The 16,854-nt window shown below is 43.1% G+C and overlaps 1 protein-coding gene across 4 annotated transcripts in view; it reads left to right on the top strand.

The window, feature by feature from the left end:
- The first annotated feature begins 13,741 nt into the window (after nucleotides 1–13,741).
- The window catches only part of ROCK2 (Rho associated coiled-coil containing protein kinase 2), a 107,897-nt gene continuing 104,784 nt past the window's right edge, over nucleotides 13,742–16,854 (top strand). For all 4 annotated transcript variants that reach the window (XM_069011599.1, XM_069011600.1, XM_069011598.1 and 1 more), the window contains exon 1: nucleotides 13,742–14,353. In XM_069011599.1, the coding sequence (XP_068867700.1) occupies nucleotides 14,204–14,353 (150 nt within the window). In that variant the 5' untranslated portion in view covers nucleotides 13,742–14,203. The remainder of the gene's footprint in view (nucleotides 14,354–16,854) is intronic.

Below are 16,854 nucleotides of genomic sequence, written 5' to 3'. Positions count from 1 at the left end.
AAAGGCTTGCTGGCTCCTAAATCTAGGATAACATTTGTGTGCACAAACTGTGACCTTGACATTAGAAGAGTTCAATTCCAAATCTGAAAAAAAAGTTACCTGTCAGAAGAAAAGTTCAAAATGCAGTAAGAATATTTCAGAATTTATTTGGATAATAAAGTTTTAAAGGGGATTCTACCAAATATTGCAAGTAGTAAAATTTTAGTGTGGCATCTGGAATAAGGGAAGGCATTAATGCCACTTTGAAAAGGACACATGGTCGGTATGTCTCATGTTGTTATTGGTAAGATCCATCCTTGCAAACTATGATGAGACTGTCTTCTGCCATTCTCAGCTGCTAAGCTATACTCTGCCTCTGTTCTTGTTCTGGAGTGTCCAGAAAATAAATTGTATGTAGAATGAATGAATGAACCAACGAATGAATGAAACAACAAATAAATGAAGTTACTCCCATTTTCCCAAGATGAGAATCATGAACCTTCAGACCATTTCTTCCTGACCATACTGCAGCTGGTTGAGTGCTGTGAGTGACACCAGACACTCTGCTGCTAGCTGGGCACTCAGGGATCAAACCAAGCTTCCCAGAAGTCAGTTGTGATCTTTTCACAATCCCTAAAACACCTACAAAAACTGGACAATATCCACACACAGCCTCCATCCCATACACTAAAGCAAGTTGCACAGAATTCAGTCAGGAGGTGAGAACTGTGATTTACTTGATAATGCACTCCCCACATATCGTCAGAGAACCTTTTTACCAAGCAATGTTCTCACTATCAATGCCAGTAATACTTTGTGTAAGAAACAATTCCTCACGAAAAAAATCTCCCTGGTCTTAGAAACAGCTTCAACCTCAAATGCCCAGCAACGTTTGTGAGCCTTCAGGCTGACAAGAAGCTATTGGAGATGATGATTTCTGTATTTATTCAGCTGAAGAGAAAACAAACACATTTGAAATTATGCAAAATTATCCTGTCCTGGAAGAATATTCATGAGGGAAATATAGAGATATAGGATTAATTCTTCCTGTGATTAGAAGTTAAAATAAAGCAAAGTAAAAGCTAAATACTGTGAAAACGTTAGCATTGCGTCTCTTTTGAGATAAAAAAAAAAGACTTAATTGCAGATTTATCTTGAAGAACTGAATAAAGTGATTAAAACAAATGCCAGTCTTTCAAACTGCCAAAGTTGACATATTGATTGTCAGTTTCCATGCAGAGATCAGTAGTTTTGATTTGTTTGGAAAGTATCAAAAACATTGATAACCCTGGGCCACTGAGAAGCACAAAAGGCAAATGTGGATTAGTGTGTATTTATGGATTAATTATATGTTTCTCCCAGTCTGAAATAGTCTAGACTGTATTAAAAACAACTGCAGATTGAAGCTCAAGAATCCTACTTCTTTTCAAAAAGGTATTAAATTTGTGACATTAGATGATGATTAGATTCTTTAAAACAATTATCTTCCAATCAAGATATACTTTATTCCCCATCTGTAAAATGCTGTTCCTTTATACATGGAGAAAGTATAAACTGCTTGGAAAGAAGGGGCTGGAAGGTTGTCCAGATATTGTCTGTATTCTATGTATGTGTCTCTGAGGATCAGTTGCCTGGAAATGAAAACAAGACAACAGTAATTGTTTACATAGATGTTGCCTAAAAACTTCTCAGGCATTTATTCTCTCTCTGCTGACTTTATGCCAATTGTCCATCTCTTAAATTGACACATGGAGCTATGTTTGGGGCATAAGGAGGGAAGTCTGCAAAACAGCCTTTATGATTTGGAGGGAAAATGACACAGAACTATAGGGGGAAAAAATCTCCCTAATGCAATTTAAAAAGCTTTTTACCACCTTTGAAATCAAAACCTGATCAGGATGGTGTGTGTTCACTTGATTGCTTCCAATCAGTTTAACAAAATCGAGGTTCAGCTAGAAATAGTCATTCAGCCATGTGCTTTACTGGCAGCAAATGGTGGCTTTGAAATGGGCCTGAGTTCAGCTCTAAGTATAATTTACTCAACTTAATTGTTGCACTTTGATATTTTTGTATAGATAATTCTTAGTTTAAAAGTAATAATGGATTCACAATGGTAATACTGGTAGTACTGGTGAATTACTGAGATACAGAGCTACCATTTTCAGATGGATGAGATGTGTAGTTTCTCTTTCCATACACAGAAAATCTCAGTGTGGCCTGTCCTTTAGGACAGTTTTACTTACATATAAACCCGTATCTCCTTTCAACACCACATCCTGCTGCTATCAGGCAGCTTGCTGCCTCTGGAACAAATCATTCCTCTGTGCTGTGCCAATTTGCAAAAAGGGGGAACTGTCTTGATCTCCTTTGCAAACTCTGGTCAGTTCTGCTCTGCAGTGATTCCTAAGAGTGTACCAGCTTCCCCAGGACCCTCCATAGGATGCTTGTCCAGCCCCAACAAGGGCAATCCCCGGACTTGCTGCGCTCCAGGAAGTAATCATGGAGGGTGCCCTGGGACAGCATCCTTTCTGAAGACAGCACTGGAGACCTCTCCACCATCTTTAAAAATGTTATCCCAGGGCTCATTTTTACTGCATGTCTTTTAACAAATTAAAAAGCAAAATAAATTCAATGTTCCAAACACATAAACATAATTAGCATCTTACTGACAATTTCAGTTGAGAAGCCTAAGTGTACAGATGTACAAATAAGTGTTCCTTATGTTTATTTTACTTACACTTTTTTGTTTGGTTTTTTCTTCCTTTGGTATTCTATCAGTCTTGTATTAAAGAGACAAGAAATCTGAAAGATTTGATTTATCTTCAAGTATAGCTTGTCTTTTTTTCAATGATGACAAAATTGTTCTCTCTCTAGGTTAAATAAACTGGCATTTTAAAAAGGTTAGAGACAGGATTAACCCTTTCCTCATATCACATCCCAGTACATTTGTTTTTTACAGTGGCCAGTGAAATGGGTTCATCCTTCCAGTATCTAGGCTTGTGTGAAACAAACACTCTAAACACCCTGAGCTGGTGTGGAGTTTCCAGGGAAACTTTGGTGAAACGGAAAAAGGAAGAAATTATCTGCCATTTCTTGTCTGTGTATGTCAGTTCCCCAGCCCCGCAGAGGACCCAGCTCCACAGAGAAGCACATCTACCCCTGCTGAGCCAGGGGATGCCAGAGCTGCTCCCGGCTTCCCGGCGGCTGCGGGGCCACTAGAGGGATGTCTACAACCATCCTTCCACGGCTTCTGAAGCGCCAAACCACCACTCCACATTCCCGACCAGCTGCACATCATACACGGCATCAAACAGCCCTTAGAAATGCTGCAACGAATGTATCAGAGGGCTGCTCGCCGTGGCCTAGGCAGAGTATTTGGACACTACCAGTTGGAAAGATGAGATGCAATGCTGGAGTGCTAAAAGGTCCAAGAGAGCTGATCAAAAATCATACAGTCATAGATTCACAGAATCATTTAGGTTAGAAAGGACCTTGATAATAATCTAGATCAAACCCCACCTTTTTCTGGTTGAATAGTTTTAACACTATTAAGATCACTATTAATGACTACATCTAGTTATATCCTTTTTTTCCTTTATTTGTTTCCAATAGTTTAGCTTGTATCTAGTGGAATGGTGTAATCTATTTAAACTGTCAACAAGATATCACTAGGCTCAGTGCAAAAAGTATTTTATTTTTTTATTAGTTTATATTAGTTGACTAGAAAAGCATGAAAATGTCATAGAGAAGAGTTCCTTCTCCTACAGGGATCAACTGTTGGAACTGATAGGATGAAAGGGGCTGCAAAAAAAGGAAAATATGGGTATACTGAAGAAATAAGCATTAGTTCTAAGTGCTACCTTGTGCACTCCAGAACAGAATAAGTAAGGAGCCCTTATTTACTACCCTGGGTAGATGAGTCGAACCATTATATTTAATTACGTTTATTAATTTTAAAAAATTAATTCATGTGGAAAAGAAGCATCATGGATTTTAAAAGAGGTAGTAGTGAGAATTGGATTATTTATTTATTTATTTTAATAGTTAATTCCCTGGAAAATGTGGTTTCGGTCATGTTTAAACTATTTGCTTCAAATTTGCTGAATAGTTTTGGCTGGAAAAAAAAACAAAGGGGATAAACTGTGTTGGAGGAAAGTCCCCAGTTACCCAACAGCTCAACGATCAGAGCATTTACTCAGGTAGCAGACACCCCTTAACAGAGGCTCTGCTGAGGCAGGCCACGCTCAGCCCTTCCTGTGACCACCTTCCTTTTGTCACAACTGCGAGGGATGGGGACACACCTTCCAAGGGAGCAGGCTGGTTCCCAGGGTAGGAAGCCATGCTACTCATGCTCCCCCTCGCTGACCTAACAAACTTGGTGCCTTTGTGCAGGTCAGCAGCTTCAATTGAGGAAGAATTTCCTCTTTCTCCTGCTTCATGGATACCGAGTCCTTGGACAGCTTTCTAAGAAGTAGAATTCTGCTTTGAATTCTCTTGGACAAAAGTAGGATTTCCTTATCCTAAGTATATCCATGCTATGACATTCTTTCAAGCATCCAAAATAAATATTCTACATCAGATTAAAACATAACATTTAATGGTTCATGCAAAGAAATAACCTTCAGGTTATTTTCTTTCAGCAAGGACACATAGTCAGTTTAGTTATGTTCAAACTGTGCTGATTTTTATTACATTCACTGCAGTTCTTGAACAAAAATGCAATTTCCACCAAGTCTTTAAGTGATCATCAAATAGTTTGAGCACCTTCATGAAAGCTACCCTATGCTCCTTACAAACCCTTATGTCTGCAGCCACATAAAGAACTGAAAATGACATTGAGAGCTCCTGACTGCAGTCCCTGAGGTACCAGACACCACATCTAACAGCCCTTTCAAAGTGCACTGATACACTGCAGGTATTTTCTTGCTGCCTTTACTTGGATGAAGGTTGTACCAACCCCCCCATCGTAAATAGCTAGAAACAGTCTTATTTCCCACCTAAGCTTGTTCATGGCCTTGCATACTTGCATTCTGCCAGCATTGTTCTGTAATGTACAGAGCTCTTAAACTCCTTGGTTGCTGTCTTTGGTGTATCTGTAGACACCACCATATAGTCATTCACCTCTGCTGGATCTAGAAAACTGAGTTATTCATGCCACTTCACATAAAACGGGCTGCTTTGTTCCTTTATCTCTGCCAAATTTCCATTTTCAGTTCCTCTTCTCCAAAACAGATGAATTGAGCTATTTATGCCCCAGTGTTTTCACTTGATTGTGCCCTACCCTACCTCACTTGAGAGAGGGATGGTATACAATACCATTTATACTTCTTAATTCCACATTTTCGTTAGCTAACGTAAGCCTGAAGTATTTCTCCTCAGCTATTTCCAAATGGTAAGTTCCCACATTACATCAGAATTTCTTACTAGTCCCCAAGGGCACATCCCTCTATAGACTGTACCATTCAATAATGTCCTGTTTCTATCATTCCCATCATTCAGCTGATCCAGATCTTCCAAGTAATATCCCAACCTTCAAGTCTATATTGATGTTGTCTTTTGCAAACAGCCACCATCAGCAGCACACTCCTGGATTTCATGCTGGTAAACAAACAGGTTCCAATTTCAAAAAGTTAAACAAGATGGACCAGGACTGGTCCTTGTAATTCCTACCAGTCCAAATCTTCAAGGATTCAACTAATACCTACCCCCCTGTTTCACCCCATAAGGCATTGCTGTGAAGTGAGCTTGTAGTTTGGGAATAGCATGATACCCTTCAGAATGTTTTATTCTCCTACAAAGAATGTACATGGAAAGGTCCTTTAATAATTCCCACTAACTTCAGCCTTCTCATATCAAAATCTTCCAAGTTTTATTCCAATTTGGTTGCAATTACCTCTTCTAATACCTTAATTTTTCTTGTCCATGTAGTATTTCATTTTAATATTGTCCCCCATCACCAAAGATTGGAGCAAAACTGAGATCACCTCTATGCCAGACTCTTCACACAGTCCTCCTATTTACTATTTGACAGTCAAGTCTAGTAATAACAGTAGTTAAACATACTGTCCTTGTTGGACAAATGAACAGATAGAAAAGTCGTATTTTTTCCAAGCAGGAAAAAGTCCATTCAGCCTGCCTTCCTTCCTTCCTTCCCTGCTGCTTGACTCTGATGCTGTTTAAATACAAAATGTCATTTCTCCAAGACTCTAAACCCTTATATACAAAGCTGTGTCTTCACTCGTGCACTCACAACTTTTCTTATTCATATCTTACAGCCCCTGCAAGATCCCTGAGAGCAGGCACAGCAGCTGTAGTTGTTTACACCCCAGTATCAGCTGGCTTGATTTCCCCACAATTAACAGTAGCTAAGTCTTGATGAAAAGCAGAGCGTAGGAATGACAGTGGTAATGCAGAGACACATAATGTGGGTATTCAGAGATGCACACAGAACCGCTGCACTAATCATCTTTTTTTAGCTTGTTCTATCCAAGTCATCTTCTACTGGTATTTCTCCCTAATGGCAGGGAGCATTCAGTGCCCAGGGTTTTACTGTCACTTTCCAAGCCAGTTCCTGCATACTTATGGCAAAAGGCCAGACCGAAAGAAGGATTGATTAGGTGCCTACAGTGGTCCTTACACCAAAATCCAAGATCACAATCCAAAAATACTCAGTAGCTGTCTAACTGTGAAGGTCACTAAGTTTGCTACCTACCTCTGCCTCCATCCTGCTGAGTGCTCTCATCAAAAAGCTACAGAGCCTTTTCTCCCTGGCATCCCATTTCTTATTAACGCAATTTTCTGCAGGAAGACTTGTTCAGCAGAACACATCCTTAAAGAGGCAAAACCACACACCAACCCCAACCTGCAAGATAGCATCTAGGAACTTTATTTGGAGGTGTACTGTGCAACAGGAATTGCCACAGAATGGAGAAAGGAGAACATGTACATGGGTTCTTGCTCTGCTAAAGAATTCTATTTCAGCTCAGGATGGACGTGCTGGTTCAGATTATGTCTCATCTAGGAAAACATGGGGCTTTGGCCACATTTCTTATAAGTCCCATTCGGTATCCAGTTGGGACCCCTTCCCGATTCTCCTCAGACTTTCTATATGGAACCTATTTCCCCAATTCTTGATTTTGGGTTCCATTTTGAGTAGCTAAATGTTTGATCTTAAATACATAATAAACTATCAGAAATGCTTTTGTTCTTACAGGTATGTGTTCACTGGAAGAGATGGTCACAGGCATGCAAGTGACAGGTCTGAATCAATCCCTAGTCCCCTTGCCTAATTAAAAGCAGGCAGAGATAGCTTTGAGACGCTCTGGCCAGCACTTCCAAGGGACCAGCAGCCTTGTACTCCAGCATGTTCCTGATTTTTCAACCTTTACAATGTTTCATGTAAAGGAATTGCTAGAGATAATGCTCACAGCAGAAAGAAGAGTGGCAGAAGCCCTCCTCTGCTCCAAGGTACTGTGAGGTATAAACATACTGATAGCATGTCATAGGTTAGCAAGCATAGTCCCGGAAGGGATATCCTTGCTAAGGGGTGCTTACAGCTTCCTCTGGGACCTGACAGAACCTATCAGCTGGCCAGTTTGAATATGGACAATTCTTTAAGCCACTTAAAGTTGTGACCGCCTCTGTGATCCACACTTAAGAATAGACAAACTCCCACCCCAGCTCTCTCTCGTTTCCGGCGCTGGGACAGGTGGCTGCAGGCCCCGTGCAGGGGCCAGCGGGCCCGGCCAGGCCCTGCTTGGGCCAGGCCAGGCCAGGCCACGGCCATCCTGGAGCCATGGGCCTGTTCCAGCTGTGGAACCCCCCCCACTGCCTTGCCGTGGGCGGCCAGAGCGGCTCAGAACCCCCCCCTCTCCACTGCGGCCGAGATTCAGCAAAGCGGCACCTCTGTCCGGCAGAGGCCAGGTGACCAACAGCGATAAGCCACATTCCAGCTGCAAGGCCGAGGTGAGATTAACCCTTTTATTGCTCTGAAGAGCTGAAAACCAGAGGGAAGAGAGAGAGGAGATGCTTAAAGCTGAAAGTCTGTTGTGAAGCTATGATATATCAGAGTATCCCGTTGTAATTTCATGAAGATATGGGGGGTGGAGTGTTCAAGTCATAAGCAATAGGCAGATGCTGCCGCAGCTGTAATTTCATGAGAAGTTTGGACAGAGAGAGATGAACCAGATGAACCAGATGAACCAGATGAGGACTTTTGCTCCAAAGAGGAAAGGAGAAAAACCTCAATTCCTAGAGATGCTTCCAGAGATAGTCTTAAAGATGAAGATGACCCTTTGCTCCCAGGGAAGGAGAAGGGCCTCTGGTTTTTTTGTTTCTGAACAGCTCAACCTTAAAATTGTACCCCAGAAAACTTTCAAGAGTGGACCCTCGAAAGCAGTTGTGGGAAAAGCTGCAAGTCGGGGGAAGGGACTCACATCGCAAGCAGAGAGACTCCTCTTCCTGAATGGACTGAACAATATTTGGAAGTGGGTGGCTGTCTCGGTGTGATACTGTTTTCATAGCATGAGCAAAAAGAGACTTCTCTTTCTAAATGGACTGAACAAGGTTATTATGGAAGTGGTAAACAGACTGAACATCTTAAGGGTTGTCTTTACATTGTCAGTGGGAGAAGGGAGGAAGGTGGGGGGAGAAGGAGAGTTCTAAAGGTGGTATAATTTTTTTTCTTTTCTTCTTTTAGGTCTGTTAATAAACTTCTTTATATTAATTCAAGTTGGTGCCTGCTTTGCATTTCTCCTAATTCTTATCTCACAGAAGATAAACAGTAATGAGTATTTTAGACCAAACCACTACACTAAATTGGTGTTTCCGCCCGGTTACAAACCCAACCCGCGACAAAGCATAACAGCAAGAATTTCATAAATCACAGCAGCCTCTCAAACTGCTGTGACTTACACCTATGAGCCACAGAGCCCTAAGCTTCACCTAAATGCACAAAGCAGCAAAGGAAAAGTCGAGGTCACTTTGTCCTTACTCTCCAAGCTACACTTACTGCAAGTTTCCTCCTGAGACTTACAGCAGAGAATCTGGCACATCACCATCACGTAAGCATTTCAATTAACCTACATTCACAGCTTCACTTCTGTCTTCCCAATGCATCCAAGAAACTATGAAACTACCTCATTAACAAAAGCAATGCTATTTAGCTGGGGAGGATTATGTAAGCAATTAAGAGCCAGGCAAAGATCAAGTCCTGTGTTATCAGGACACACCCAGGCATTGTGCAGCCACTTTTGATTCACACCTCCTTTTCTTGATTCTCTGGTATTTGTGCTTAAGATACTGAATTTAACACACCAACAGACAGTACCAACTAATATTTCTGTACTTATCAGCTATATATGCTGTTTGAAAAAGTGGGAAGCAGCTACCTGGCACACCCTCAGAGACAAAGGTATATCCCTTCCCAAGCAGAACAGTAGATATAGGCTTTTACCTACAAAGCTTACCAGATGAAGACATTTTCTTTAATATTTGCTTGATTACTTTGGTTTGCATTTAATTATACAGATGGCTGAGTGGTTTTGTAATTTTATAGCTGGCCTGTGCTAGTAACTGATGTGGTAGTGTCAGTCTTACTGAGGGCTGGTTTGGAAATGCATGGGGTTTGAAAAGCTGCTTGTATTTAAAGCATCTAGTTACGATGCAAAAGACGCTATACTATGAATTAAATGAAAGAATGTTAAACAATGCTGGGAGTTTTTTTTGTCCCAAGACAACACTGGAATCAGTATATCGACAATTAAGTCTGTAGCTGACTTTGCAAGTCCTTCAAAAGCATAACTCCTAGATACACAAGTTGTGTACCTTTCTTCCTGTCCATTTTCAATAACCTAAAATGAAGAAAAAGTTTATTTTTAATCCAGAAAAAAAAAGAAAAAATATTAACCTTCAGGCTGATGGAACACTAGCATGTGATAAACAAAAATTAAAACAAACAAACAAACAAAACCCACATTCCTTTTCACCCCTAGTTCATATTTATGAATCTAAAAGTAAAGAAATCCCTGTACTAATGACATAAATCTACATTATTTTCTGGAGGTAGAATGACGATCTTTAGCTACACCCTCCAAAGTCTCAAGACCTCATTACCTAAAATATGACTTCTTGTCCTATTTCCATCACAACAACACTGATCGACATCAGTGCAGCATTCCAGGCAAGTGACAATAGTTATGGACCTTTGCCTGTAGCAGTCTGATATGGTTTGATTTTGGCAGCTTTCAAAGACTGTATTTGCTTGGACTATTGATGGGTGTTTTGTCCTTCCTACTCTGTTGTCACAGTTTGGTTCTCATTTGGGATAGAGTTGATTCATGTCACTAGACAGAGATAGTCCATGGTATCACTGGCAACTCATTTAACTCTTCTATATATCTGTTCTCCCACATGCAAAACACAGAAATGGACTAGATCCACATGAGATGCTAAACCTAAATTTTAGAGACACCAGCTATTAGCAGAATCAACTCCCCTGTCAGTAGTGCTCTTATGTTCTTCAAATACCTGCAGAGTGGGAGCCTAAAAAGAGGATTTTCAAAAGCCTTACTTAGCCAGCAGCAAGTGCTAAAAGCACAGCCCCTTCTCCTAAGACAGATAGACACATGTGTAGTTTGTCTCCTTTTGCTTCTTTTGCAATAGTAGTGAAAGCATGCAGGAGGTCCAAAGCCAAATCCCTCTTCTCCCTGCACATGCTTGAGCCCTATGGAATACCCTAAAGGAACAACCTGAAGCTGATGGCTTTTAACCAGTAAGGCTCATTTACCAAGTTCTTACAAATCTGTTCCTATAAATGTAGCCAGTTCTGAAAACGGTCAATAGCAAATTCCCTACTGCCTCGGGACACCTAAAACATATTTGGACTGTAGATATCTAAAGAGTTCAACAGCATTTCAGGGAGCAGACAGAGAGACGAAAGACCCAACTGTAGACTCACAGGCTTAAAGCTGCAGCAGGCATGCTGGAAGGCTTGGACTTTGCCTTACAAAACATGGTAAATAGCATTTGACAATTCATTGCATGGGACTTCAAAACTAGCATACACAGAGCGAGTAGGAACAGTTCTTCCTTAGATGGTCATTGTAGGAATAGGTGATACCCTGAGAGATTTACACTACTGAAGGCAGAAAAGGTAGAATTGTAAAAAGACCACAGAAGGTGGTGTTATTTTTCCTTTAGGGCATGTTAAAACAGTTTTTTTTTTTTTTTTTTGCAAACACTGAGAGAGGAATCTGACTTTCTAAGTACTTTTTTTGTCACTTAGTCACTTATAACCAGCAATAAATCTTCTGCTGAGGATTTTGTTGAGGATTCATGTCATACAAAGGAATTCAGCTGACTGCCGCTGTCAATTCATCCCTGTAACAGAGTAAAACTTGTTTAGTCAGTAAACAGATATCTCCTGAGGAGTGGAAGAATAGATCTATGGGGCAAGAATTTCAAGAAGGCACTGTTTCTACACATTTGCTTTTGAAGTCACAATCACACTTTTTTTTTCTATGTAAAAAATGGGTGTTATGCTTATTTAAGAATTTCTTTGCTACCTTTGTTTAGATAGCACCCTGAACAATGTCACTTAATCACATAAGCTAAGGATCAGTTTTTATGAAGCTTATAGATAGATAAGAAAAACTGAAGAAAAGATAAGCACCTTGCCTATAGCCAAGAGGAAACCAAGACCTTAGATCACCACATCACCTGGTGCCCAACTCCAAGCTCATTGAAATCACCCCCAAAATTAATGTTGACAGTAACAGAACTTAGCACAAGCTCCTTATTGATCACTGGAGACACACTCCTCATATTGGTCTGTTGTCCAAACCTATTTTAAATCCCTTAAAAAATATTCTTAAAAAAGAATGTTTCTGTTTTGCCACTTATAAAAATTAGCCAATGAATAGGCTGTAAGTGAAGAAATCATGTTTATTTTAGGTAATTTAGAGCTTTGATCTGTTGTTTTGCTAGACTCTGTAGCTTCATGACCCATCTAGTACCCACATATAATCCTAGTAGCAACCCTACTCATTGTCACACTTACTTCTTTTATCTCCTAGCAAAGTAAACTGCTCAAAGAGACTATGTGATTTTTTTTTTGGTGGTGTTGCAGTTAAGCAGATTCTAATCTGTTTTGAAGATGAAGTAGTCCTAAGATATAAATAACCAGTGCCTCTCCCAAACAGATTTCACCAATTCCTTCAGAAAACACACAAACTCAATGTGGCTCACTGCAAAGCGTGAGTCATAATGCCCAATTTGACTTCAAAATGTTCATGTGTGTGAGTGTTTCTGTCAGGCTTGAGGATTTTGACTCAGTGGACTGCAAAAACAGAATCCAGTTACGGGGTTTGGGTCGATATTCAGACCAGACCTTCCCTCAAATTGGGCATTGTTCAGCACCAGGGCCCTGACTCAGAATATCACTGCGAGTGATGTCGTTCAAAGCCATGCGAGTGACTCACATATTTACTTCTCTGACTCTCTCTCCTCTTCCTTTAAAGTTAAAATATTGGGCCACTTTTCTGACATCAGCTCACTGACGTCCAGCTATCAGCTGAAAGTCAACACAGTAAAACGTTAACCTTTCCTCCCTGAGGTCCCTCCACCTCAGCAAATGACATTTTTACAGTCTCTGTTGTTCTGCCCCATAACATCTGCCCAGCAGCCACGTCTCAGGTCTGCTGGAATCATAGTTTGGCCAAAACTTCACATGCCATTACATGGAGCATCCCTACCATCCAACTCCTCACCTCCATCCCTGCAGCCACAACTCAGGCATCAGTGACACCCTCCCTGCTGCAGCCTCTCTTGCCTGGGTCTGATAAACCTTCTGATAAACTTTCCCTGTCTCCTCAAAGTGCCCACTGAGTGTGGCAAGATGGCTGTACCCACCTCCAGCACAGTGTGGAGGCTCATTTTCCTCTGGGTGCAGGAGGGTGGCCTGCACCTTCCCCAGCACAGCTCCTCACTGCCTAGTTCTCCATGCTCCTTCTCATACATGTAGGATATATGCATAGGAGAGGGATGGAGTACCTCTCCTATGATCAAGGTCTGAGAGAATCTGCATTGTTCAGCCTGGAAAAGAGAAGGCTTTGGGGTGACCTTAGTGTGGCCTTTCAATACCTGAAGAGAATTTATAGAAAAGATGGGGCAAGACTATTTACAAGAGCACATAGCAACAAGGGGAAATGGTTTCAAATTCAAGGAGCGTAGGCTTAGATTACATACTGGGGGAAAAATTCTTTACCATGAGGGTGGTGAGGCACTAGAATACGTTTCCCACGGAAGTTGTGGATGCCCCATCCCTGACGTGGTACGGACAGGTTGGATAGAGCTCTAAGCAATCTGGCCTAGATGATCTTTAAGGTCCTTTCCAACCCAAACCATTCCATGATTCTGTGATTCACGCCGTGAGCACTGCTGCTCTATCTGAAACGCTGCTCGCCCACCTTCTCAAATATTTTTGGCTTCTTTTCCTGTGTGCTTTACGCCACGCGGGCAGGCTGAGGTCTCATGAGCCAGAACGCACACAGCCCCGTCTCGGAGGGGCTGCCCTGCTCAGGCCCGGCACGGCCCGGCCGAGCTCAGCGCTGTAGCCGGGCACTGAGCGAGCGCCGAGCGAAGCTCCGAGCAAAGCGCCGCTCGCAGCGGGGCCTTGTGGGTAGGGGAGGCGGCCCGCGCGCGGTCGGGGAGCGGGAGGCCGGGCCGGGCCGGGGGTGGGCGGAACGCGGAGAGAGCGGCGGGGCCGAGCCTGAGCGGCGAGGGAAAGCGAGGCCGGCATCGCCAGCGGGATCGCGGCTTCCGCCCCAGCAGCCGGCGAGCGCTGCAGAGAGCCGCACTCTGAGCCCGACGCCGCGGCAGCCGCTTCCCCTTAGCTCCCCGCCTCCACCCGCCCTCGGAGCGATGTCCCGGCGGAGCGGGCAGTGAGGCGGCGACCGCCGAGGGACGCCCTGAGCAGGGAGAGGCGGGGGCACGGCGGGAAGCGCTCCGTCCCTCCCTTCCAGCTCTCTCCCCTCCCTCTCCCCGCGCCCGGGCGCAACAGCGGCCGTTTTCCCTCGCCCTTCATGCCCGGGCGGCGGCCACCGGCGGCGCTGCCCTCCGCTCCCGCCTCGCCGCCCCCGCCCTTCCCGGGCTCGCCGCCGCGCTAGGCCCGCCGGGCGGCCCCGCGCAGTGCCCTCCGCGGGCCCGGCACTAGGCGGGCCGGAGGATGAGCCAGCAGCCGGCGGGGAAGATGTCGGCGGCTCCCCTGGCGGCCGAGGCGCTGGAGCCGGCGGCGGGGATGCTCGAGGGCCGCCAGAGGAAGCTGGAGTCCATGATTCGCGACCCGCGCTCCCCGGTCAACGTGGAGAGCCTACTGGTGAGGGGCGACCGCGCCCGGGGGAAGCGCTGGGCGGGGGAACAAAGGGAGCGCTGCCCTCGCCTTAGGCGGGCGGGAGGGAACGGAAAGGAAGGAAAGGGCTCCCGCGTCCTGAAAGAGCTTTCCTGGGGGAGGACGAAGGATCCTCTCCACGCCCCCGGCCGGGCCACCGGTAGCGGGGAGGTGGCAGGAGCGGCCCTCGCCCCCAGGGCTGTGTTGAGCGAGGGGACGGGCACGGCGCTGTGAGAGGAGAGCGAACGCTCCCCGATTAGGTACCTCTTACTTGGGGGAAAGTGAGAAACGTCCCTGGCAAGATCTGATCCGGGGAGAGGAAAGCGCCTTGTTTTCCCTCCCAGCATCGTTCTCACCCTTGGCTTTCGCGCCTCGTAATCACAGCGTGTCCATCCTCAAGGTACCTGCCTTTGTGTGCGCTGCCGGGCACCCATCGCTCACCCCCTGTGGAACGTTCTCTGGTGAAGCTGAGGTTGCTGTGTGATGTGGAAATAATTCAGGAAAAGGGGACACGCCTAAGGGAGAAATGTAACTGGGGGGTCCAGTAGGGTCACGTTTATTTTTCATTGGGGCAAATTGATTCGTCTGTCTCCTGTTTCAGATTTTTTTTTTTCCGTGTGAGTGTATGAAATATAATTTACTTTAGTGAGAAATCTATGCCCTCGGGAAGAAGTGTGAAAGGAGTTAGATTTCCCCATTTAAACATCTGAACTCTACAAAGGCAGCAAAAGAAGTTTATTATCATTATTGTTATCACTATTTGTTATCATTGTCGTTATTTTCACTATTAGTATTACAACTATTAGTATTTTAACTAGTATTTTAACTGAACTTTAGCGTCTTCAAATCTTGTACTTCCAGTGCCCCAAGATTTCCAATGTGCCCCAGTTATGAGGAGCTGAAAAAGAGGGAATAAATCCCAGTCCTTCCAAGAGTTGCTCAAGGCACTTACACTGTGTCTTTTTTTGTGCTTTCAAATGACTCAGTTCTGTTTGGCCAAAAATACTGGAACTGACTGAACAGAATGTATGTCTGTGCTGTGTGGAGAATATAGGAATTTCCTATAACATCTGAAAAATGTTATTCCCGAGGCTGTAGTGCTGTGTTACTCTTCTCATAGATGTTCAGAGGCATAATGACAGCCACAGTCAGTGGAGGGGAGTGGGAAACAGTGCTGTGTATCTGACTGGATTCAGATAAGTTTTTGCCTAGGCCAAAGCAAAGAGAGCTGCCTCTGGGCTTCGCTCCCAGCATTTTCACTTTGGTATTTTGCTAGGAAAACTTTGACCTGTGGCCAAAAAAGAACAGTTAAAAATAGTACAGTCGTTCTGAAAAATGCATCAGGTTAATACTTAACCCCAGTAGACTTTTTCACACTCTGCTTTTATACTCAACAGCGTGATTCTTTTATTCTCTCACCTCCCATGCCTTGGACATAGATTGAATACACTAAAATATATTTCTGAAGAGTAATCCTAGCTACAAAATTTAGACTGGGCTGCTTAGAACTTGATTTTTTTTGTTTGTTTGTTTTATGTGCTACCAGTGTAGACTGCTTCATTAAATATATTGAGAAAGCAAACCATGGGAGAGTGTTAGCTGGATTATAAATGGATTTTTTTTACAGTAAAGATCATCACTGTACTCTGCACTCTGTCTGTAAGTATTGTTTAAAAAATTAGCAGCAAGTAAAATATAATGCTAATCAACCAAATTTCGTAGCTTGTGCATTCTACATATCTGTTTATGAAATAATAAACTATTTATTATTCCTTATTTAGGAAATTTGCAACAGATTTCCTGTAAAAGCTTTTTCTTTTGGTCTCTGGTATTGTTGCTTTATGCAATTTGACATTAATTTTGCATTGGTGTGCTGCTAAGTAATCTGAATATGAAAACATCGTATTCATATTGAAAAATTTACTTGTTTACTTGACAGCTTACAATTCAGTGTAAATTATCAAAAGTGGAAATGTGTTTTCAGTTAAAAGTAGAAATACAGCAACACAAACTAAGAGTCAGGGAAAGCATCTTCAAAAGACTAGCTGGAATGCCACTACTTCGTCCTCCAAAAATAACATAACCAAAACTAAAAATGTGGAATGGAATTCAAAATGGAATTCATTTCCTTACAGTGTAAAAAAGTCATAAACAGCTGCTATTCTGTATTTTGTGTGCATGCTTTATTTTTGGGAAGCCGTAAAAAGCAAAAAAGTAGCTGTTAATCTATAACACATGGCATAATTTGAAAGATCTGAGAAACTGAGGTAATAAACTGTCCTTCTCTAGATAGCAATTCCACTGTCATCAAGAGATGTTTTATTCAATGGCTCTAAATGAAGAGACTTTCTTTGCGTACCTTCCTGACCACAGGATGGCTGACCACATCCATCTGTTAATTCAGCAGGAGAATCTATGAAGCCAAATACATTGATTGATTATGCTCCCCCCCCCCCTCGGGGCTCAACAGAAACTCGTAGATTTTCTAA

The sequence above is a fragment of the Aphelocoma coerulescens genome, chromosome 3 (assembly GCF_041296385.1).
Source record: "Aphelocoma coerulescens isolate FSJ_1873_10779 chromosome 3, UR_Acoe_1.0, whole genome shotgun sequence".
Taxonomy (NCBI): Eukaryota; Metazoa; Chordata; class Aves; order Passeriformes; family Corvidae; genus Aphelocoma; species Aphelocoma coerulescens.
Note: the sequence above shows the minus strand (reverse complement) of the source record. Positions and strands in the feature narration are given on the sequence as shown.